Source organism: Neophocaena asiaeorientalis, unplaced genomic scaffold, assembly GCF_003031525.2.
Source record: "Neophocaena asiaeorientalis asiaeorientalis breed wild unplaced genomic scaffold, Neophocaena_asiaeorientalis_V1.1 scaffold86, whole genome shotgun sequence".
Taxonomy (NCBI): domain Eukaryota; kingdom Metazoa; phylum Chordata; class Mammalia; order Artiodactyla; family Phocoenidae; genus Neophocaena; species Neophocaena asiaeorientalis.
Window position 1 is genome coordinate 8,532,032 of NW_020175039.1, and position 22,151 is coordinate 8,554,182.

General features: G+C 40.2%; 1 protein-coding gene across 6 annotated transcripts in view; it reads left to right on the forward strand.

The window, feature by feature from the left end:
* Positions 1-2,084: 2,084 nt before the first annotated feature.
* FN1 (fibronectin 1) overlaps positions 2,085-22,151 on the forward strand; it is a 69,510-nt gene continuing 49,443 nt past the window's right edge. For 2 of the 6 annotated variants that reach the window (XM_024763149.1, XM_024763151.1), the window contains exons 1-12: positions 2,089-2,535; positions 3,438-3,566; positions 4,535-4,672; positions 6,032-6,163; positions 7,119-7,256; positions 9,716-9,874; positions 12,093-12,284; positions 13,090-13,269; positions 13,926-14,102; positions 15,134-15,286; positions 16,756-16,884; positions 17,906-18,049. In XM_024763149.1, the coding sequence (XP_024618917.1) occupies positions 2,385-2,535; positions 3,438-3,566; positions 4,535-4,672; positions 6,032-6,163; positions 7,119-7,256; positions 9,716-9,874; positions 12,093-12,284; positions 13,090-13,269; positions 13,926-14,102; positions 15,134-15,286; positions 16,756-16,884; positions 17,906-18,049 (1,822 nt within the window). In that variant the 5' untranslated portion in view covers positions 2,089-2,384. Of the gene's footprint in view, positions 2,536-3,437; positions 3,567-4,534; positions 4,673-6,031; positions 6,164-7,118; positions 7,257-9,715; positions 9,875-12,092; positions 12,285-13,089; positions 13,270-13,925; positions 14,103-15,133; positions 15,287-16,755; positions 16,885-17,905; positions 18,050-22,151 lie in introns of all 6 variants that reach the window. The other 4 variants (XM_024763153.1, XM_024763155.1, XM_024763150.1 and 1 more) reach the window with 4 other exon arrangements.

Sequence of the window (22,151 nt, forward strand, 5' to 3'; positions counted from 1 at the left end):
ATATTGTTGTATTTTTTGCTTCTGAGACATTAGAAATATACCATATCCTTAAGCAAATTATATTTCAATGGATTGTAATATCAGTTTCTTCTGAAATGTAAGTCACTTGGGCTTTTTTTTCCTCCAAGCTCTCTTGTGTATATTATCCTAATGTATTTTGAGTACAGTAAATATATCAAACTATCATGGTTTTGGTTGACAAAATACATTTCTAACCACTTATTTCCTTCCCCCAGAATCTACGTATTTTAAGAAAGCATTAGCTTCAGGTTTACCTTGCTTACATCCTGATTTCCAGGTACCATTCCCTCTGGAAGGAACACCCAGCTTCCCAGAAATTTACTAAGAATTTTACAAGTGGCCCTTTTAATTTGAAAAAAAAAACTGCTTTGTCAAGTGATGATGAGAAGTCGGGGGTGGGGTGGGGGGGGGAAGCAACAGAAAAAACCCTCTAACCCAGACAAGACTCTAAATTTGGGGAAATCTGTGGCACTCTTTCAACTTGCAAAATTGGTCACAAAGATGCCTCAAGAAGTTACTTTACACTACTTGTAGGAAACTGATATTTGCTGTGTGGTTCCCCCCCCCCTTTAATTCTCTGTGTTAATAAAAGCAAATGTTAGTTTTGTGTCTTTGATGTGTTCGGCATTTTATAGACCAGAGTTCAAATTACCCCATGGCAGTCGCTGAAGGCAGAACTTTTGGAGAAAAGCAATCACAAAAACAAACGTATTTGGCTAGCAGCGTTCATAGATTCTCAAAGCAAACGGGAGGTGTGCACTAGGAACCTAACTAGGAGGCAAAGCTTTGAGTTTAGATCTCTTAGGAGTTACTGAAGAAAGTTGAGGACTCCTTTTGAAGATCTTTAAAAAGCACGTGTGACTTGTGTTTGTCTGTAAAAAGGACTGATGTGATGAGCTGCTAAATGCTAGAGACTTCTCAGATTCCCTTTCTACCCTGTGCCTTTAGAGGGAAAGAAAAGGAAATCTTAAATGGGAACTTTCCATATTCTTGGAGTAAGTAACATTTTGGGAAAAAAAAAAAAAGTCTGGCAGCGGGGCTGGGGGAGGGGAATTCTGTGATGAGACCGATGTCCACCAAACGAAAATGCCAAATAAAATCAAGGAAGGGACTGTAGGAAGGAAAGACTGGAAATGGTCTTTTCTCAGCTTTTAAGGACTCAAGGATCTCTGCCTTGTGTAACGGGCGCGGTGAACATGGGCAAGGACACCACCATCTTTCTCCGAGGTCGGTCCAACTTTTCAGTTTTCAGTGGTAACAGGCATCCCATCCCCGGGAAAAGACTTTCTTGCATATTTGGAAAAAAGCAAACTGCTGCTCTGTCCTTTCAAAAGAAACCTCGTTCTCTGAATTACCCCCGGATCCGTCAAGCGCCCCGCAGAACTCCTGGTACTAAGTAAAAGCTCATTAAAAGGATCGTTTCTCCCTCCTGCCCCCCAGCTAAAACGTCCTCAGAAACGGGCAGGCACAGCGTTTAGAAGGGAAGAAGTCTTGAACAGGAAACTGTGAAGGCAAAGAAAGTGAGTCTCCAGTCAGTGCACAGTAAGCCAAAGAAAGGGAACAGAGTGAAAGCCAGCCGCGCCCTGGGACAGCAAAGTCTACATTCCTACAGCTCCAAGGTGGTGGCTACTTTATGGTTTTACCCTCCCCCTCGAACTGCACTCCAGTGAGCAGAGACTTTTTTTCCAGAGGAGACGCAATGTCCTCAACCACCCCCACTCCCCGCCGCCAACCCCAATAAAATAGAAAAAGGAAGCGGGGTTGGGGGGGGTGGACTTGCGACCCCTTTGCTACACACGACTCCGGCCCCTCCCTTTCCTCCCAGTCAACCCCTTTCTAGCCGCTTCCCAATCCCTCCCCCTTTGCTCCCCAAAAGTTTGATGACCGCAAAGGAAACAGAAAAAAGTTCTCTTGCCCAATCCTGGCGGGCGATCAGCATCTCTTTTGTTCGAGGAGAACCCACAGCCCCCCTGACGTCACCCGGAGCCCGGGCCAATCCGCGCGCGGTCGGCGGCGGCGGCGGCGGCGAGAGGAGGGTGGGGGGAGTCGAGCCGGTCCCTCCTCCCCCGCGCCCAGGGCCTCGCGGGGGGCGGGAAGGGACAGTCCCATATAAACCCCGGCCCTCTGGGCTCGGCCGCCCGCGCCGGCTGCGCTTTTCAGGGGAGGAGAGAGAGCCCTAGGCGCGAGCGGGGGAGAGGGGATCTGCAGCCACAACTTCTTTCGTCCTCTCCTTCCCCTGTGTACCTCTACCCTTCCCTTTCCCCATCCTCCAGCCCTTACCTTCTTGGCGGCACTGGAAGGGACTCCGCCCGCAGGTTGCGAAGGGAACCAAACTTGGTGGCGAGTTGCCTCACCGTCTGAAGATGCTCGGGGATCCGGGGCCCCGGCTGCTGCTGCTGCTGACCGTCCTGTCCCTGGGGACAGCGGTGCCCTCCACTGGAGCCTCGAAGAGCAAGAGGCAGGCTCAGCAGGTCATTCAGCCCCAGTCCCCGTTGGCTGTCAGCCAAAGCAAGCGTGAGTACTGACCTCGGGCTGAAACAGGCTGTTGCAGGGATGGGACCCGTAAAGCCAACCGAAGTTGTGGCTGAAGTTTTGCGCGCGCGCGCGTGTGGAGAGTGTGCACTCCTTAATGAGAGAAACCGGCTGGGGAACCAAAAGACTTGCTTTGAGCAGGCTGGTTCTGAGGGCCTAGAATAAGATAATGCCTTGGAGAACAGGGGCTCTGCGAGGTCCCGCAGTGCTCTTACCAACTCAGGTCTAAGTCCTATGAATTCATCAAAACTTGCCTTTAAAGAGAAAATGATGTATGCCTTTAAACTTTCCATGTGGGATTACTGTGGGGTTAAACGTTTTCAAAATGGGGGTGAGGGGACGGTAGTTAAATAACTGTGTTGTTCCTACTTTGAATGAGATGTGTTACTGGTTCAGATTGCATCCTGAGGCCCCCAGGATGCTTCTCCAAGAAGAGAGATCGGAAATCCTCTTCCAGTTTTTCAGACACACCCTCCCTTTTCCTTGGCTAAAGGAAACTGCTGAATGTTGCCCTTCTTGACTTATTACTCCCAAAGAGCACTGAAATTCCTTGCATGTTTTAAAATGTAGTTCCCAGTTATCTGCTTTTCAAAATGTTTCCACGCCTTTGATGCAGACCCCTGGCCAGATGGAAATGACATTATTGTATAACATTTAACTAAGTCGGAAGAAAAACAAAAGGAATAACTAAATATATATGTGTGCAAATTTGCGGTTAACTCTTTAGACATCTAGTCGCTTTTAATTCTCCTGGTGCTCTGATGGTTAACTTTTTCCCCTACATTTGTTGCTTAGGCTCATCAGTTTAGTTGTGCAAGAAAATTCCATCATTTGGAAAAAAGAAGGATGCAAACTTAGTGACTTTTCCCTTTAATTCTTTATAGCTGGTTGTTATGACAATGGGAAACACTATCAGATAAACCAACAATGGGAGCGCACCTACCTGGGCAGTGCCTTGGTCTGCACCTGTTATGGAGGGAGCCGGGGCTTTAACTGCGAGAGCAAGCCTGAACGTAAGTGGGGGTGGGGGGGGAGCCTGTCTTGTACTTAATATCTTCTCATAGATGGAGAAGTAGTGCCTGTTAATTAAAGTGAGCATTAGTAATAAAATTACATTTACCATTTCCCCAATAGAATTATTTGTCATTTCCTCTTGAAAAATGTTTAATAACTGCTTATATTTGCTTTTCACATGTTCCTTTTACCTTTAAAACAAAAGAACAAATGTATCTCAAAGTAGTTCCCAGAGTCTTTTTTTGGGGTTTTACTTTCCCAAAGCCTTTGATGAAAAAAAAAAAGAAAAATGTTGTGTGTTCCTGCTTCCTCCAAAAAAATAAATGATTATAACATTTTAATTTATTAGAAAGTAATTTCGAATCTTAACTGTAAAATTATGGGACAGAAAATACTTTGGGCAGTACATTGTAAAGTGATTTGTCCCCTGCAGTTCAACATAAAATCATTAACCAATTCAAAGTTGTCCTTCCTTTATGACCCTTGATATATTTCTTGTAAATTATGGCAACTCCTACAGAGAAGCACTGATGAGGCTAAAATGGAAATAGTAGGATTAATAACTGACAGTGCCTGGGGAGGGGCGGGAGGAGGGGCTCTTCAGATTGTTTATTTTTATGTGGACCTTGGTTTGTCTTTCTGAGCCAGAGAGGTGAATCCAAAGCCCTTCCTTCACAATCTAGCTGGTCCTAAGGTCATACGTTACGGCTTTTTCCTAAGGGCCTGAGAATCCTTTCCAATGGCTATTCATTTCCAGAAAATTAGAGAACTTGTCAAAGATTGAAAACTGAGGCTTTATTAGAGCCTAGGGTAAAATCAAGATCTCCCACGTCAATTTTTTTTAAACTTTCCTTTTGCCCCTTGCTACTCATAGAATGGAAAAGTGAGTTTTCCTTTGAATGGGAGTAGTGAAAGAGAAAAGCTTTTACATATGTAAGGCTCATGTGAACTTTCCTTCTCCCCTCAGCTGAAGAGACTTGCTTTGACAAGTACACCGGGAACACTTACCGGGTGGGCGACACTTACGAGCGCCCTAAGGACTCCATGATCTGGGACTGCACCTGCATTGGGGCTGGGCGAGGGAGAATAAGCTGCACCATTGCAAGTAAGAATGGCCTTCTGTCAAGGGATGCTAAAATAGCACAATATGAATTTTTCCATTACCATCATTGTCACTTTCTGTTATCCATGACTGGATATTCCTAATTTGGGGATTACCCTAGGTGACCAGGCAGTTTTCTGTGGCCACCTGACTGGTTCCTGTGCTTCTGGAAGGTGGCTCTGAGCATAGGTGGAGTCAGTGTTTAGTCTGTGTGCATTTATGAGTGTGTGTGTGTGTGTGTGTGTGTGTACACGTGTACGTACATAACATAACCACGTGGATTTCTTGGGTTCCATTCCATTCTTAGATGAGTTGCCCATTTTACGTTATCTGGGCATCTTCAAGCCAGACTGACCATGTGGTGATCTGCAGTGATTGGGAAGATGGTCACGAAGAGTGAATTAACCATTGTGTGGTCTGCTCTTCTTGTTTGCAATGCCCAGACCTCTTGGATCTCACAGAAAACAGTCTGATTTCTTTGTAAGCAATAGTTTATGCCCGGGAAGCAGATCTCTCTATTCCCAGGAATAATATGGAATGATTAGCCTGATAGTGTTTCCAGGGTACTCTGGGATCTGGACTGACTCTCAGCAATTCTAGTTTAGCTAAGTCAAACTTTCCAGTATGATTCACTGGGTTACCAATAGATTCTATTAACATAGCATTTAGTTTTTTTTTAATCCATCGTTGTATAAAGTCACTTGATGGCTCTGTCCAAAAGACAAATCAGCCTCTTGTGAATAAGCCCGATCAGTCTTTCTCATATTTAATGTCAGGCTTTATCCAAGTGTACTGGTAAATCTTAAGAGTCGGTGTCCCATAGCGTTTACAGTCTAGTGGACAGTTTAACCTTTGCATGTGCCCTTGTGTTTAATAGCCTAGAAAAGTACCCAGATTTCCACACTTGCTATATATACATCTATTTCTTTCCATCAAAATGACATTTCTAGGGTGAAATACAGACTCTCCACATCCTGAAAGCTGGAATGCTAGGCCTGATGTGGCTTTTTTCATTGAATTAGTCTCAGACTCAACCCGCTGTGTATGTGTAGAGGCCATGCCTGGCAACCTTTCTTTTCTGCTTTAGAACCCAATTTCCTGTGATCTCTCTGGGGAACCAGGATTTATGTCTCCTTTCTTTGCCACTCAAATTTTCTCTGTGGTTTCCCATTGTGCTTAAACAAGACATTTAATTGAATGACCCAAAGTGACCAGACCTGTTAACTTTTCCCCTGTCTCTGATGGGAAAGCTGTTCTCTTACTTTGGCTAAGCTAAGTGCCTGTCCTGGTTGGAACATGAGACTTTTCTTAAAAATATTTTCTATACCACTCTCTCTAACATTGGCTTTTTATCTTGAACAGACCGCTGCCATGAAGGGGGTCAGTCCTACAAGATTGGTGACACCTGGAGGAGACCACACGAGACTGGTGGTTACATGTTGGAGTGTGTGTGTCTCGGTAACGGGAAAGGAGAATGGACCTGCAAACCCATAGGTGTGTGACTCCTGGGGATGAATGAAGGGTGGGGAGGCACAGTTAAAATATTGGGTTGAGCCAAAATCTACTTGGACAAGATATATGAATTCCAATAAAAAAGATAACAAACTGAGAATTCTATTTCAAATAATGAAATCTTATTAATCCATAGTCTTCTTAAAGGAATCAGATCAAAAAGTACCAACCATGTATAGATGTCTTAATTTTGTTTCAAAAACACAAGATAGAGTTGAAAGATTTAGGAAGAAGTCATTTGTTTTCTCTAAGATCTGATTTCAGATTTCTCCTTGGTCAAGATGACAGTTATTTAAAAGAAAAAAAAATGACCCTTTTGACATATTTCTTTATTGGAACGCACTGGACAAAAACACGATATGGTGTGTGCTCTGTCATCCCCTTGGTCATTTTTTGTCAAAATAAAAATTGCTGAGTTTCTTTTTGTGTCAATCCTCAGCTGAATTCTATTGATACAAATCTAAAAGTTTTTGACTATAAATTTTATTCTGATTGTTCTCTAATTCAGAGGCTTTTTTTTCTTTGTATTGTCTCTGTTTTTACAGCAATCCAAATTTTAAATAGCTTTCTTGTCATTTTATTTAGGCATTAATAATTGGTCTTTCATAATTAAGGTTGGAATTTTGCATATTTACTCTCCCTCTGGATACATACATAGATCTTTTTCACTCAAAATACTGGTGTGAATAATGGTACTAGCGGAAAATATACAGTCCATGTACTTATTAGGAGAACAGAATTTCTGCCGGCCAACTTGGCTCGAGCTTTCTTTCGCTTTGGTTACACTATGTGCTTAGTTACAGGGCGTGCCTTTCTTTTTGAACAGAGTACCATGTGGCTGGATTTTTGCTTACACAGTACAATTTAAATTACAGGGAAACTGCCCAATTCAAAATAACCCCTTTTTTTTCTGTTTTTTTTTCAAATTCCCCTACAGCTGAGAAATGTTTTGATCACGCTGCTGGGACTTCCTACGTTGTCGGGGAGACCTGGGAAAAGCCTTATCAAGGCTGGATGATGGTGGATTGTACTTGTCTGGGAGAAGGCAGTGGACGCATCACCTGTACCTCCAGAAGTATGTTTTAGATCTTTATGTTAAAGATGAGACCAGGCATTGTGTTCTGGATTCCTAGAGAGAATTGTCATGTGATGTCACTTAGAACACATCCATTTCCACCAACGTGGTAACATTTGGATGTCAAGAAAAATTCCATAAGCAACTTACTTTGCTTCTTCAAAGAAGACTAAATTAAAAAAAAAAAAAAACTTAGTTCAATAAGGTCTTAGGTTATCAGCTACTGAGGAAAAAACCTTAATATGCATTTAAATGCCAAATGTGTTGTGGACCTGAAGATTAGTTGCAAATGTTTCATCTAAAGTATCGCTGAGATATTTTCTAAGTAGCAAAGAAATCGTTAAAATAACAGGCAAATGCATCTTTGGTCATGTGGGTGCTCTTGACATAGAAAGGAGCTAAAGTTCTAAAGTTTTTGGTTTCCTTCTATGTTTGAGTTTTAAGTAAGGCATATTCATTGACAAAATTGATGAAAATAAAAAGTACTTACCCCATAGGTTAAAATTATGTGTTTATTCTAGGGTTAAGGACGGTGTCTCTTTGGGTTTACCAGTGCTGTGAAGAAGCTACCCTCTGGTATCTCTGCTGCTCTGTCTAAGATTGCCCTGGAGCCTTCTTGTTGCCTTAGGGGTTCAAAGCTCCTTTTGTGAAATTTCAAACCAATAGTGATTATAGAGTTTGCTGAAGCAAAACAGCCATTAACTATCGATGTTATAAATAAATTTAAAATCAAATCTAAATAATTTTGAACATATTTTATTTATCTAGCTTAAAGTACTTAGCCATCTTAACATGTTCATCATCCAAATTTGAATTCTTTGCAAGCAAAAAATTGTCTCTCCTGAAAAGTGATAACAATTCTAACCAAATAGTTCCCAGAACCTTCCAGTTCATTAAATCTTTTGCATTTAAAATTTTATTATGATTCTCAGACTTCCAAGACCTTGGAGGCAATGTTTTAGCTTAAGACAAATTAGATGTTTGACTTAAATTCTTATCTATTATTTAAAACTCTTCTAATAGCAAGTTGGGAAAAGTTTCTCAAAGAAAAGTCATTTATTCCATGAAATTGTATAAGCCCCTACTTTATACACGATGGTATAGGGATGCAAAAATGAATTGGACATTAACCCAGCTTTCAAAGAGCACTTAGTAAGTAGGTCAGAGTGATGAGAAAGGCTTATACATATTCACATTCTACAAAGCACAATATTGAGGACTTCCAAGACAAATACTGACATAGTGCAATGGAAGTTCAGGGGAAGACATCACTTTTAGCTGGGAATTTGGGGAAAAGTGTAACCAGCAATGATATCTTTATTCAGACTTCTGCTGTGGTGGGAGATCAACGTGGGTGTGTATTTGTGTGAACTTACATTAACTAATTATTTTTTCTCTAACCCGGTGCAATGATTTTCTGATTCACAAACAAATCAAATCCTCTCTACTCACATTGTAGCATACGGGCAAAGCTGGATTATAATGGAAACAATCTATTTGCCAGATAATTGAACACATAGACGAGTAGTAATTTAGTTACAAATTATCATTTTATATTAATAATCCCACTTTTCCGTCAGAGAGTTAACACCGAGCAATTCAAAAGAGGCCATTTTGTTATTGATGTTAAATAGATGTTTGTTTGTGGAGGTGGGGTGGGACCAGGGGAGAGAATAGTTGGTAGAAGAAGTTGGTAGTCCCCTGAATTGTTTTACATAACAAATGAAGAAAGAGATGCTGCTATCTTTTAACTGCTCCTTTGGGGCAGTTGGGGGAGACCCTTTGAGACCTACTTGCCTCCCTATTGTTCCTAGTTTTCTAAAGAGAGTCCCCTATGGAAAGGCAGGCTGTATACAATAATGACTATGAGAAAGCCCGGAGAGCCTGAGAAGGAAAGAGAGGGGAGACTAGAAAGCCAGAGGATGAATTGGGTCAAATGAACAATGTGAAAACAATGTAGTGAATGAAAGATTTGATTTTCACCAAATTTAATGAATTGAATGAATGAATGAAGACTTAATGAATGAAAAAAATTGTTTTGGCAGACAGAGAAGTGGAACTAGACTAAATCATACAGCTCCCTTCACACTGTTTCAAATGCAATCCCATCTTTCAGAAGTTAACACCCGTGGCACCACAGCTGAATATAAACGTATCATCCAAAAACAGCTCACCAAGCTTGAAACAACTCTTTTTTTAAAAAATTTTTATTAGAGTACAGTTGACTTATACAATGTTGTGTTACTTTCAGGTATACAGCAAAGTAGCATACATATACATATATCCACTCTTTTTCAGATTCTTTCCCCATATAGGTTATTACAGAATATTGAATAGAGTTCCCTGTGCTATACAGTAGGTCGTTATTAGAAACAACTCTATTCTTATTTTAGGTTTGCACTGAGCACTTGCCAAGCTCGACCTGATTTACATGTTTCAGTGCTTCCTTTCTGACACAGACAGATGCAACGATCAGGACACTAGGACATCCTATAGAATTGGGGATACCTGGCGCAAGAAGGACAATCGGGGGAACCTGCTCCAATGCATCTGCACTGGCAACGGCCGTGGCGAGTGGAAGTGTGAGAGGCACACAACCCTGCAGACCACGTCTGCCGGTGAGTCTCAGGGCCAGTGGGACCCAAATGGGGGCGCCTTGCACAAAGCATTTCTGCAAATCCATCTTTCCCTTGACATGCCATTGAAGGATGATTTGCAATGTTTTGGCTAGTAAGCTGAGTTCATTTGCAGACTCTTAGTTGTTAAAAGTTTGTTTAATATCAAATTTTAAACTTAAATAAAAATGAAATGAAAATGGATCTTAGGGGGGAAAAATCCGTTTTAGCCCCAAGAGGTAAAACTGATGTCTAAGAAAATGCTAACCTACATGATTTATACATAAAGGTGTAGATAGATAAATATATAGAGATCTATAGATGTATACGCATATGGATACACACATATACATACACATTTATATGTATTTTGAATATCTAAAGTGCATTTTAATGGAAATGCGAGATTTTTGATGAGTTACATGATCACTTGATTCTTCTGCTAGGAAAAGGGGAAAAGTACATTTGTTCTTTTTCAGAATGGAATATATCTCCTTGTCCTGACATTCTCCTTTTTTTTTGTAGCAGACACAATCCTTGATGTGTGGTTTCCATGCTCCAGCAAACTTTGTTGCATTCCATAAAATAATGATCAATCATTTTTTCCATGTATTAGCATTCACAATTTGAGAAAATCAGAGGGGGCATAGCGATGGGAAGGAATGACACAATATCTAAGCATTTTTTAAATAAAAGAAGTTTTAATTATTTCTAGTACAAGAACAAGATCTTTGCATCGTAGCTTGTTTTGTAAGAATCTAAAGAAAGAAATAGGGGAATCAAGAGTGTGTACTTCTTTATTATTCTTGCTCTGTTTTTATCAAGTTTTCACTACACAGTGTGCTAGCATTGTTGTTTAGTCTTTTATCAATTGGTCATCTAGCTAAAACTATTAATTGTTTGGATTTTTTTCCTTTTGATGGGTTTTCATCTTGCTGTGAGCACTTATGAAGGTGAACAAGATTAGATTTGATAATATCTTTGAGTTATTTGATTATTTTCAGTAAGATTGCTGCTAACCAAAAAAAGAAACATTTACAAATCTCAGTCTACTGAAGTAGTTTAAATTCAAAGGGTAGTTGGGGTTAAATGCGGTAAGCATTCAATAATTGTTATCTGTTTTTATTAATATTACTAATATTATACTGAAATGACTCCATTGTTCAAAAATGTTTGAGCAACATAGGGTTAAACCAAATGGAACCTTCTACAGGATCTTAATGCTCCTTTGCACTGTGACTCTGCCAGGTGGGGTGTATGAATACAGATGCCATGTTCCCCCAACATGTGTGACTTTGGGACTGTGGTCTGAGAAGTATTTGGGTTTTAGTGTTTAGCTTACGGAGATGCTGAATTCAGTCTATCAGTCATTCTAGCTTCAGTTCTGATTCCACCCTTCCTTGGGCCTTGCCCTCGGGAGAACAAATTTCTATAAGTTGAAAGAAAAGATCAACATATTCTGTTGTCTTACTCTGAAAGGAAAGCAGTATTAAGAGAATTGATTGGTTTTAGAAAACGCCACAACAGAATTCGCAAGTAATCCTGGGGAGAAACAAACTGTGGAAGGAGGGGCAGCGAATAGAGACTCCAATATGGCTGCCCGGGGCATCCTCTGAGGAGCTCAGAGTTACACCAATGGCAGTAGGTCTGCTGCAGAGGGGGAGGGGCTTCTCAAAACAGTATCAGGAGGAGAGATGCCCAGATAGATTGGGCGAATGGGAGATGCTAAGAGAGGACGCGTGAGACAGACCATTCCAGGCCAAGGGAAAAGCATGAGGACAGCACGGGGTGCAGAAGGGAATGATGAGCAGCTCAGTGAGGCAAGAGATAGAGCAAGGACGGAAGTGGCCAGAAGCGAGCTGAAAGCAGGTTAGGTGTGGAGGATCGTGAAGGCGTGAACTTTGAGCTCGCTGGAGTAAGGAGTTGTTGAAGGTATCTGCTCTGTTGAGTGGCAGAATACAGTTGGTGATTTAGAAATATACTCTCGGTAGCTCCAGATAAGCTAGAAGATGGAAACCCCTGGGTAAACTCTTGTGGATTATTTCCTAGGCTGAGTGCAAAAGCTAATGCAGAAAGGGACGGGCATTTGTTTCCAGTCCCAGCTCAGTAACGGCACAGATTGCAGAGTCATCTGTAGGGGACCTTAAAGATCTGAGAAAGCTACTGCAGAAAGTAGTTTTCTCTAAACCTGCTCTGTGCCTTGCCTTTCTTGTGCCCTTAGGATCTGGCTCCTTCACAGACGTCCGAACGGCCATTTACCAGCCACAGCCTCACCCCCAGCCGGCTCCGTACGGTCACTGTGTCACAGACAGCGGTGTGGTTTACTCCGTGGGCATGCAGTGGCTGAAGGCACAAGGAAATAAGCAAATGCTTTGCACTTGCCTGGGCAACGGAGTCAGCTGCCAAGAGACAGGTCTGCGTCATCTTTTTAAAACAGAGTACTGATAACGTTTTTATTATTTAGATTTTAAAAGGCAATATATTCATTGACCAAAAAATGTAAAACAATAAAACAAACAAGAAAAGCTTGTAATCTTACCACCCTGTAATAACAACCAGGTTTTGGCATTTGATATATTTTCTTCCAGTCTTTTTAATCTATGTATTTTCTTTCCTGTAGTGAGTACTAAACTGCTATGTACTGTCTCTGTTTGTCTAAAATGTTGTTACAAGAGGTTACTTTCTGAATAGCTAATCCATCCCTATTTGGTACTCTAAATCTCAAAGTTCTGAAACTCTGTGATGTAAAGTTCTTTCAACAACCTAATGCATCTCTTCCGCGCTCTAAAAGTGGTAGTAATTATAGCAATAATAGTTGGCACACGACTTCTCCCCTAGTACAGCCTCATGTATTAATTCTTATAGCACCAACAGAGTTGTATATACACCTCCAGTATCCCTTGAGCAGCATCTTTAATTAAACCTGTAGTAATATAGCTTTGCAAATGGGAAACTGAGGCATGGTAGCAGAGGTGGTAACAAAGGATGTCAGAAGGAGAACTCAGGTGTTGCCCTACCCACAAAAAACGTGGCTTCATGAATAAGGCATTTTGACGATATTATGATCTGGTTAATACTTACAGCTGGTCATACTCAGTTTTGTTTTTTTTTTTCCTTTTGAGAACACATGCTCAGTCTCAGTTAAGTATAAATAAGGAGCTACTGGTGGGAGATAAATGCTGCTGTATTTACTGAGACCACTTTGGTTCTGATTGTAGCTATAACCCAGACTTATGGTGGCAATTCAAATGGGGAGCCTTGCGTCCTACCATTCACCTACAACGGCAGGACTTTCTACTCCTGCACCACAGAAGGGCGACAGGATGGACATCTCTGGTGCAGCACAACTTCCAATTATGAGCAAGACCAGAAATATTCTTTCTGTACAGATCATACTGGTGAGTATCCCAAGGGAAAAACAAAACAATGAGAAAACCCCATTTCTCATGCCCTATTTTTACTAGCCAGCAAGCTAGCCATTTATTTTGAGGCTACATTTGAGAAGTATCACTCTTGTGCAATCTGGACCCAGGAGACATGGAACTAACTTCGCAGCTAAAGATCCTTCCAAGTTTCCCAGTAATCTTGAGAAATGACACCAAGGGAAAAGCCCTCCAGTGCATTTGTTTTTGACACACTGGGATTGTTATGTGATTAAAGATATTTATATGGTAAAATCGGTAGACACTCCCACAGGGATGAAGAATATACAGGAGGCAGGCCTGAGTGCTTTTGCTTTTCTTTTGGTTAAAGCTATGTCAGTGGTCAAAGTGACCATTTAATCTTTTTTCTTTTCTTTTTTTGTCTGGGAAAATGAGAGGGAAAATTGGATTTAAATCTGTTTGAAAGGTGAAGGTGAATAATATACTTATAAGCCCCCTACACTAAGGAGGCTTAGAACTATCTTATCAGACATCTTTTATTCTGAGACAAACTCTCTGTGAATTAGTTGCAGAAACCGGGCTCTCAGAACCTTTCTGTAGTAATTACCCGCTGTACATTGGAAAGCTCAGTTGTAATCTTTTTCTTCCTATTTGCGGGTTGTTCTGGACAGTCTTGGTTCAAACTCGAGGTGGAAATTCCAATGGTGCCTTGTGCCACTTTCCCTTCCTGTACAACAACCAAAACTACACCGACTGCACATCCGAGGGCAGGAGGGACAACATGAAATGGTGTGGAACCACACGGAACTATGACGCTGACCAGAAGTTTGGATTCTGCCCCATGGCTGGTAAGATGAAGCCCTTGTAGACAATCATTTGTGGAATAAGACAGAAGAGTAATGTCCAGTTTACTCCCATTTCACCCATTAAGACAATTTTGAGATAACAGAAAACTTTGTGATATATGTATAATCAAATATATAGGAATTATATAATTAGTTATATGATTTTAAAATCCCATTCATATAATTTAATGTCCAAAAATATGTAAATATGATAAAAATACTTTTTTTAAAGTCTGGAAATATGCATGTTTTCAGAGGTTTGTCTTTTGTAAAAAGCACACAACTGAGTAGCTCAAAACATTTAAGTGACTGCTCTAGTCACAGACCTTCAATATTTACATGCCATTTTGGAATAAGCTCTATTACTTATTAAATATCAAAATCTGTGTTTTCTGACCAGTAGGGATCTTTTTTTTAAAAGGGGAGCTCTAGTTTGTGTGAATGGAGAAAGGGGAATTAACACCCTTTATTTGTTTTCAAATTTCAAGAGTCGCTAGACTACATTTGATTTTCCGATTATAGAAACAAGAACCCATGCACTGTCAAGTGTGAATATGAGGCAATGAAACATTAGAAGAAAACGACGTACGCTAACATTTATTCCTCTCATTTCAGCAAAAGAGAATGTTGGATTTAGAAGGAAAACACACGTTAGCTTACAATTCTATACCCATACACATTGTTTCCCTTTGATCTAGAATAAACTGAGGCTAGAAAAAGTTATGGGACAATAGTCAAATCCAGGCTTCTAGAACACTGCAAATCCTTTGAGTGGGTAGGCATTATTGTGGTTTACATCTCCTAACCATTCTGTAATTTTTCCGTGCAACAAACCTCATCTTTGGACTCTGTTTTCTCTCTTTTGTACTCAAAACTCTACACACCCGCAGGGCAGCGCTGATTATTTTGAGGCACACAAGACTTCTTTTCAAGTGAGAGCTCTTAGGATCACCAAACCGGACTGACACTATTGCATACGTTTTAGTCCTGTGATCATTTATCCAGTAACACGTTTCTCATCTGTTTCCAAACAGCCCACGAGGAAATCTGTACAACCAATGAAGGGATCATGTATCGCATTGGAGACCAGTGGGACAAACAGCATGATATGGGCCACATGATGAGATGCACATGTGTCGGGAACGGTCGTGGAGAATGGACATGTGTCGCCTACTCCCAGCTCCGAGGTATGCTTGCTTGTTAATGAAAATAGTTGAGAGGACAAAGAATACAGAGAGGCAGACTTTTACATGAAAACTTGTACTTTACCAAAAGCAGGAGAAGAAATACGCAATGCCACTCCATTAGTCTACTGTGCTGGGTAAGTTTTGCATGTTAGACAGCCGCTTAAGAAAATCTGGCTGAGCAATTCTAAGATTCTGAAACACTTCCAGGATGTAAGTACTTAGGCTGAGCCAAAAGTATGACTTCAAAGGCTAGAACACAATCACTTGATCCTTTTAGCTTGTAGGTGTGCTGTTGGATTCTTATCTAGAAAGGATGGGGTAATTTTTGTAAAGAAAAGAGACCATGCTATTCTTTTCTTTTTTTAACATCTGTCCCTAATACTTTATTAGTCACCTCTAAGCCTGTTCCCAGCTATGTGGGCTCCAAGGAGGGGGTCACCATTCACCAGCTCTCAGCTGGGAGCTTGAGAAGGCCTTGGCCTATCTCTCTGGGGTCATGGACTGTAGAGTCTAAAGGGGCCTTTCCTGGGTCAGTATGGCGCATCCAGGTAGGGGCACAGATGGGGGCCAAGACCCCAAGCTTGCCACCCCTCTGCCAGGTTAGTTGTGTTTGGATCCAAATTTAAGGAGACAAAGCCATAGAGACCGATTTCTTTGTTCACTTAGTTTTTTTCCCCTTTGGACCCAGGTATAGGATATAAGGGTGTTGAACTATTAAAACTTTTTATTTTAGTTTTTCTATTTCTTTGATTTGAAAAGGAGGATTTAGGTAGAACTCGGAGCTAATAAATAGTCCATGTAGCCTCTGTGTTGACAGTGGCCTGAACTTGTTCTCCTTTTATGGTGCCCAATGGGTGACACAATCCAGGACTAAAATAATTACATATGATGTTGCAGAGCTGAAAAGGACACTAGAAAGACATACAGACCAACTCCTCATTTTACAGAGGAAGGAGCTGAGTCCCAAAGAAGGAAGTAATTTTCTCAGGATCTCAGTGAGTTAGCAACAGACTTGGCCTAGTTTTTTATTAACTTTCCAGATGCCTTTTATGGTATTTATTTCCGAAATCCCAAATATCTCCCCACCCCTGCTAATCCAGAGATGAGACCATCACATCATGCTAGGCGTCCTATAAGTATGTTTAATCTCCCTTCTATTTATTGCAACAAGCAGAGATCTAAAGGTCATTATCAACCCAGCAAGAACTTTTCCGAAAGTTAAACTTTGTTGTGTATGCTTTGATTTCTAATCTTTACAAGTCTATAAGAAAGAGAATTTTTTTTTTTTGCAAAAATTGTAGTACTGATTAAGCTTTGAAAAAAATGTTTATTCTATGCCAATAGAAGAGTTACTTTAGTGGGAGGTGTTGATAATTACATGGAAGAAAGTATGCTTCGCAAAGCGTAGCTTCTTTTATTTCATCAGAGAAACTTAAAATTTCTCCACCCACCCCACTGTTTCTAAACAGATCAGTGCATCGTCGACGACATCACATACAATGTGAATGACACATTCCACAAACGTCACGAAGAGGGACACATGCTGAATTGTACCTGCTTCGGTCAGGGCAGGGGCCGGTGGAAGTGCGATCCCATTGGTAAGTAGCCTCGTGTCTCTAGCTGGATTTGGACACTGAGTATAGCTAGCAAGTTTCAGATAAGGAGAGTTATTTGATATTACTTGATTGAAGCTGGCTGTAGACTTTGATCATGGCCTGCAGAGGGCTTGGCAAAGTATCTTCTCTAATCATGGACCAATATATAATCTTGATAGTGGTAGTCATTTATTTTTGCTGAATTTGTTAACACATGAAGGTTTATTTTAATTGAAACAAATTTGTTTTGGGGTTCTGAATCATAAAGATAATTATTGTTGTGAAAGAGAGCTTTCCTTTGCTGGACTGTGCAATAATGTGGACAAATGATTATGCCGGTAAATACCTCCCTCCAAATACTTTATTTTTCTTGGCTGCCCTTTTTAATAGATCTAAGCAGGTAGTGAAGGTTAAGCCTTAAAAGAGCTGTGTTACCAGCTTTAGTGTAATCCATTAATATTCCTTTACTCAAAGAGACATGTTGCTCACCCAGAAAACAAACTGATCAGATGAGTTTGTTTGACCCGAGATTGCCAAAGCAGAGAGGCCTGAGAGGGTTTCTTAGAAGCTGCTCAGTAAGTGTTCATTAGTTGAAATTTAGTTCAATTCATTTATATATAAAATTAAGTCCTCCACATTTTGAAGAAATGTATAAAGTTATATTTTATCCTTGCTACTCAAATGGTAAATCATTTGCATTAAAATGGATAAAATGTAATATCTAATTTATTTTCCTCAAATTAATATTCAGAATGTCAATATCTACTGAAATCTAAATCTTAACATTTTTATTTAGAAATGATATTCTTTTAGAAAGCTAATTACTTCTCCCAATGGGTACCTTTTGACCATTAACTGTCTAGTAAGGTAAAAGATATGAACAAAATATTTTTTAACCACATATCTTTGTAAGGGCAGTTGCAAGTTTTTATTAAAACTAAGAATATGTGCTCTAGCACACCAAATTTAAATTTGTAGCTTCAAGTCTTCAAGGCTGCTTATCTTTTACTTGTATATATTTTAGATCAATGCCAGGATTCAGAATCCCGTACCTTTTATCAAATTGGAGAATCATGGGAGAAGTTTTTGCATGGAGTCAGGTACCAGTGCTACTGCTATGGCCGTGGCATTGGGGAGTGGGGCTGCCAGCCCATACAGACCTATCCAGGTAAGTAGCTCTATTACGGCAAATTGAGAACTGTCCACTGGGTTATAAAAACAGGGCAGCATCAGTGTTTGTTAACACTGATGGCTAACTTGGTGTCCCCTCCCTTTCCCATCCTTTTCTCATATCACTGTCTAATCATCAGTCAAATTTTTTACTAAAATGGTTTTCCTTTCTCCCAAATCAAGTAGAAGGAGTAGAAGGCTGTGAAAATGTGCCTGTATGTAAACTTGTTTCTTAACTTTGTAGAACATTCCATTAGGTTAAAACATGGGCTAATTTCATTTCTCATCTGTACATGAAAATAGAAACCATGAAGTGAGCGATGCTGGGAGTAAAGGTCAGGGTTTTATGTTATGGTTCTTAACAGAGAAGATGCATGGAGAAATTGCATGAAATACAACATAGGGTATGTGTCCATTTAGCATTTCATCCAGGCCCTCTTTTTGTCAAAATGTTCACCTGTTTGATCAGTTGGAGCCTGGAACAAAGTATCCTGGGTCAAGAGTTGAGTAACTTGGTCAGTTGTCTGCCCATGCAGTTCAAATACTCGAAAATGTTTATTGCTGGATTTTTTCAGGTCACAGGACATAATGCCTAGCTGAAGGTGTTATACATTTTAGAAAAAATTTTTGAATTTAATTTTCACTGAGTGATTAATTACAATAAGATGAGTTGAATTATGAAACTCTGATTTTTAGGCATCAGTTATTTGAGCAATTACTGAGGTCAAAGCCTCCTGAATCTCTGTTAACTTAAGACATGGGGCCTATATTCAGAAACAGAAAGAGAGATCTTCAGGACGTTGGAATCTGCCTATGACAGAAATCAAGATTCAGTTAACTAAGTCCCTTTATAACATGATAAGAGGTTCACTGTCTAGAGAACAAGATATGAAACAACTTGGCCAAAGACAGTGTTTGCCAAGACATGGGTCCCAGCTCTGTACATGCTGCTAAGGAGATTCAAGTCAAGCTTCATTCATTATTTCCTCATCTGTAAAATGGGCAGATGGTACTTCCTCATCTGTAAAATGGGCAGACGGTAGCTGATTACCAGCACTAACAAACAATCTGTGATCCTAGAAACCAACCACCTAGATATACCCTTTCTGAACTATGAAGAAACCTTCCTCTCCTCAGTCTTCAGACACTATCCGGGCTGCAGAAGAGGCTTTAACGGGCTCTCAGCACAGATTGACCTGGCTCTTAAATTGTATTTCATGGTAGATTTGTGTGTAGGAATCACTTAAAGTAATTTTTTTGTGTAATAATTTTTTAAAATCTGATTGCAGAATTACTGTAAATTCAGAAAGTATATAACTGAGGTGTTTTTTTCTATAATGATGCAACCAAAGGATAGAAACTTCTAAAGAAATGCTCTTAATGTCTGCGTTTATGGTTGTTATTGGTGTGGTGTGGCAATCTTGAAAGTGATTTCCTTCTTTTTTTTTTTTTTTTTTTTTTGCGGTACACGGGCCTCTCACTGTTGTGGCCTCTCCTGTTGCGGAGCACAGGCTCCGGATGCACAGGCTCAGTGGCCATGGGTCACGGGCCCAGCCGCTCTGCGGCATGTGGGATCTTCCCGGACCAGGGCACGAACCCGTGTCCCCTGCATCGGCAGGCAGACTCTCGACCACTGCGCCACCAGGGAAGCCCCTGATTTCCTTCTTAGTGAATCGGAGAGAACTTTTTTCTCTCTCTCTTTTAAAGTAAGCCTGTTCACATAGCAGCTTGCAGGAAGCCTTTAGGGGGACATGCCAGAGATGAAATCTAGATGGGAGGGAATCTTCCTGTGTTGGAGTTTCATGTGTTGACCTTGTTCCTACTCTTTAAAAAGGGTAACAGTAGAGCGCATTGAGCATAGAGAAGATTTAGGGGAGAGGAGATTGGCCTCGGTACGCAGTCTGGGTCTTATCTGTGTGTTTGGTTTGCTCAATGGTTCCTTCCTGGCTTCTGGGGCTTTCAGAGTGTGGGAAGGATAATGGAACAACAGATTACCAGTAGGTTGTCTCTGAGCCTTGCCCTGTTTGTTCCTCCAACAGAGGACTCGGTAGAGATGTTCAAACTAACAGAAGATAAGAGGCTTTCGGTTTGTCGATAAACAGCCAGGAAAGCACAGATCTCAGCAAAATAAATAAAGAAAAAAGGGCTGAGTTGCAAACTCTTAAATGTTTAACTTCTCCGGGGTCACCATTACTGGGAATTTTTCATTTGGGCCTTATTTCAAACTGTTTTTAAAAGTATAGACATTGTATCATATCTCTCTACTTAACTATTTTATTGTCAGTCTGATCATATTGAATAAGAGAGGGAGTAAAGTTTTCCCAGTGGTGAGTCATTGCTCAGTTAATTGAAAAAGTTTTACCAATTAACCAATATCAAAAGGATTATCAAATTTTTAAATCTAAATGATGTCAAAATTTTCAGATTTCTTGTCTTCAAATCATATGTAGCAAAAACAGAATAGAGTGATAGCTGGAATTTAATTGACCTTACAAATAATGGACAGCTTCTTTTCTTTCTGGACAAAAATGTGCTAAATGCAAGACATCCCATTACTGTTTAATGCAGTTCCCTTAAAGGTGAGCTATGGCACAAGCCCAAAATTGAAAACATAGGATTTCAAAGCAGCCCTTGAAATTTGAGAAAGAAAACTTCTGTTGTTTTGCTCCATCACTGAGTAAAAACCACTGCTCCTGTTTCTTTTCCCTCCCTTCTCCTTTACTCTCCTCATCCTGTGGACATAGCAGCAAGATTAAGCTTAACGGTAGGCAGTAAAAGTCATTTGTGTTATCCTTCTAAAACTTAATCTTGATAGACATTTAACCATCATAATTTTTTTAAAGACTATTTTTTAAAAGCAGTTTTACATTCACAGCAAGGTTGAAATCAAGGTACAGAGATTTCCCGTGTTCCCCCTGCCCCAACACATGCACAACTTCCCCTAATTCAACATCCCCACCAGAGTGGTACATTTGTTACAATCGAGAACCTACATTGACACTTTATCACCCGAAGTCCATGGTTTGTGTTAGGGATGACTCTTGGTGCTGTACATTCACAGCATCATAAACTGTTTCCCCTCAAAATCATGGTTGCTAAATTAAACAAAATACGTATCAGGTGTCTCTCAACATGAGGAAACTATGGTAGGGTTTCTTTAAAGGATCAATATTTAAACAGCGTTATACCAATTATTGTAAGTAATTTAAGGATGTGATATTCCTATATTTACTGGTATGTATGGGAGTACTTTAAATAATCACATTTCTAAAATTTTGCCTCAGTGTTTATTTTTAAAAACGTATTTACGTTCATAAGGATCTTCAAAAGCGGTGATTTAAAGAGGGTCATGCGGGCTTCCCTGGTGGCGCAGTGGTTGAGAGTCCACCTGCTGCTGCAGGGGACACGGGTTCGTGCCCCTGTCTGGGAGGATCCCACATGTCGCGGAGCGGTTGAGCCCGTGAGCCATGGCCGCTGGGCCTGCGTGTCCGGAGCCTGTGCTCCGCAGCGGGAGGGGCCGCAACAGTGAGAGGCCCGCATACCGCAAAAAAAAAAAAAAAAAAAAAAAAAAAAAGAGGGTCATGCAACTGACTTCTGCCAATTAATTAAAGCAAACACCCTGCCATGTTCTGTGAAATATATACCACTTTAGAATTAAAAATTGAGAATTTTATATATTAATTTTGGTTTTCATATAGCTTACAAATATGTGCATTAGATGAAATTAAGATTCAAAGAATGTTTGTTAGTCTTCAGCCAACTTTGAATTATTCTCAGTGTGGAAGTGAGTATATTATTCTAGAACTTTTGAGTCTACCCAGATACGCAAGTTGTATATTTGTTCTGCTAGAAAAAACTTTGTTCTCAAAGAGAATTTAATAGCAAAGATAATAATTAAGTTTGAAAATCAGTATTTTTTTCTATGACATTACAGAAAATTTAAAACAGCTTATGATCTGCTGAACTGCTTTATTAAACATGCAAAGTTTTGCTCTGTTTGACAGTGGCAGTTAGAAATTCTTGGAAAGGTTATTACAAGGAACTTTATTTTTATTTCTAAGTTGAACATTGATTGACATCATTAAAAAACAGTGTTTAGG